This window comes from Alligator sinensis, unplaced genomic scaffold (genome assembly GCF_000455745.1).
Source record: "Alligator sinensis unplaced genomic scaffold, ASM45574v1 scaffold407_1, whole genome shotgun sequence".
Lineage (NCBI taxonomy): Eukaryota > Metazoa > Chordata > Crocodylia > Alligatoridae > Alligator > Alligator sinensis.
Window position 1 is genome coordinate 510,002 of NW_005842464.1, and position 2,427 is coordinate 512,428.

A 2,427-nucleotide genomic window follows, 5' to 3' on the forward strand; every position below is an offset into this window, starting at 1 on the left:
CGCCTGGGGAGCCACGTGGCCACCCGCTGCTTCGTGGCCTCCGTGGCCGCCTTCGCCCTCATGTCGCCGCTGGGCATCGCGCTGGGCATGGGCCTGTCGCAGAGCCGCGGCCCGAGTGCCACCCTGGCCCAGTGCTTGCTGCAGGGGCTGGCGGCCGGCACCTTCCGCTACGTCACCTTCCTGGAGATCCTGCCCCACGAGCTGAGCGCTGCCCGCGGACGCCTGCCCCAGGTGCTGGCCCTGCTGCTGGGCTTCTCCGCCATGGTCACCCTGCGCTTCCTGGGCTGACGCCCCCGGCATGGCCCAGCTCAGCCTGGCACTGCTGGCCCCGGGCCCAGGGGAAGGGCCGGGCTGTGAGTGGACTGCGCCAGGCTGGCTCTGGGGTGGGAGCGTGGCCGGGGCAGCCGCTGGCCTGCGGGGTGGCCCCGCCAGGGCTTTAGGAGTGACGGGCAACAGTGTGCATTGCCTACAGGTGACGTGGGGTCTGTTTTTATGTGGCGGGAGGGCGGGTCCCGCTGGGGTAGGTGTGAGCAGCTGGTTCTGGTGGATGTGGCCTGTGGACAGCTGGGCCCGTGCCCCTCGGCCACGAGCCTTTTAACATGGGGTTGGGCCTGTTCTTATACGTGGCGTTTGTATTGCTGAGTATTAAAGACACTACTGCTGCTTACACACCGGCTCCGCTCCCTGCCTGCCCCAACCAGGGGACGGGTGGGGGGTGGCATCCTCCCTGGACAGAAGGGGGAGCTGGGCACCCAGGAGACACCCTTGGGGCTGCAGCCTCATCTCCCTTGCACAGGTGGGGCAACAAATGGGCTCTGGGGGCAACGAGTGGGGGCACAGAGCCAGCACTGCTGCACCCAGGGGCTGCGGGGGGGCAGCCTGGGCTCGTGGTGCCACAGCGCCCCCTGGTGGGCACGAGGTGCCATGGGGAGGCGTTTCGGGGGGCCGGGGCTGTGGCCCGGGGGCAGGCAGCTCCCAGCTGCAGAGGGCTCTGGCAGTGCCACTGCTCCCTCGGCCAAGGCAGGAGCAGGTGGAGCCTGGCCTTGGTGCAAGATGTCGCTGCTCTCTGTCCCTGGCCTCCCCTGTGGGCAGGGCTGGTCCTGCCTTGCTGGCACTGGCAGGGAGGGCCCGTCCCAGGGCTGGCACCAGCCCCAGCCCCAGCCAAGCGCTCGCTGTGCCCCAGGTTGGGAGGAGCGGAAGCGGCCGGGCCCCCGCGGCTGGTGGCGGGGCTCTCCCAAGGAGCAGGTCTCGGGGATCCAGGCTCCAGCGCTGCTGCTCTGCACTCGCTGGCCAGGCCTCCTGTGGGCAGTGCCCTGCTTGGGTTGGGGGGTGGGCACTGTTCCCAAGGGACTTGACCACTGCACAGCACCCTCAGGCCAGGGAGCAGAGGGCTGGGCCCTGTGGGGGTGACTGAGAGGGCATCAGCTGGGCGTGCAGGGGTAATGGTAGGGAAGCCAGTCCTCTCTCCTAGGTTTAATCAGCAACAGGGGAGCAGGGGGGGCCCAGTGGCTGCTGCATGAGCAGGGCAGGGAAGCCAGCCCGGCCTGCAGGCATCTCGGCGAGTCCTGGGGCAGGCGTCTCTGTGGAATGGGCCCTCGGCGGCTACTTGTCCTGCATGTTGGTCAGTGCCCGGACTGCGGGGGAGAGCAGACGGGGCCCTGGCAGCAGCCGGCAGAGGAGCACCTGTGCCCCCTCCCACCGCTGGGCCACTCCAATGGGCTTGTAGCACATTGGGCAACAGCAGGAGGGAGCAAAGTCCTGCAGAAATGGAGCAAGAGCTTCTCTACCCCCTGCCCCTCCTCACTCCACCACGAGCCGGAACAAGGGAGAATTGTCCCTGCTCTGGCCCAGAGCAGCCAGGGGCAGATGAGCTCCCGTGGGGCAGGAAACACAGGGGGTTGGCACTGAAACCAGCTCCCTGCCCACTGTAAGGACCTGCTGGGGGACACACGGCACAGAGCGACCACATGTGCCTGAGAGCTCAGGGGAACAGAAGGCAGGAGAGAGACGGGCCATGGGCATGGAGGCTGGCACCAGAGCCGGGGCCTCACAGCCCCTCTGCTCTGCTCTGCGCTGGGCCGGGGCGCGGGCGCGAGCGCAAGCGCTCACCTGCATATTCCTGCAGCCGCCGGCGCTCCTCCAGGTTGTACTGCAGCTGCTCCAGCAGCTCGAAGTAGCGGAAGAGGGAGTCCCGGGGCCACACCACCTGCTCGCCCTCGCCGCCCTCCCGCAGGCTCTCCAGGTTCTGGTGCACGTACGTCTCCCAGTCCACTGGTGGGCCGAGGCGCCCAGTCAGGGCTGGTGGTGGGCAGCCCTGCTCACCCCATGCCCCCAGTGCCCCCCCCCATGCTGGGATAGCCCCACCCGCAGCCTCCCCCTGCCAAGGCAGGGGCCGGGGGGGGGGAAGGGGGTGGCTCCAGGGTCCCA

At 69.1% G+C, this 2,427-nt stretch overlaps 1 protein-coding gene across 1 annotated transcript in view; it reads right to left on the reverse strand.

The window, feature by feature from the left end:
- Positions 1-1,602: 1,602 nt before the first annotated feature.
- CATSPER2 (cation channel sperm associated 2) overlaps positions 1,603-2,427 on the reverse strand; it is a 7,921-nt gene continuing 7,096 nt past the window's right edge. The window contains exons 15-16 of the mRNA XM_006030814.3: positions 2,110-2,271; positions 1,603-1,634 (exon numbers count right to left, since the gene is read on the reverse strand). Of these exons, the coding sequence (XP_006030876.1) occupies positions 1,603-1,634; positions 2,110-2,271 (194 nt within the window). The remainder of the gene's footprint in view (positions 1,635-2,109; positions 2,272-2,427) is intronic.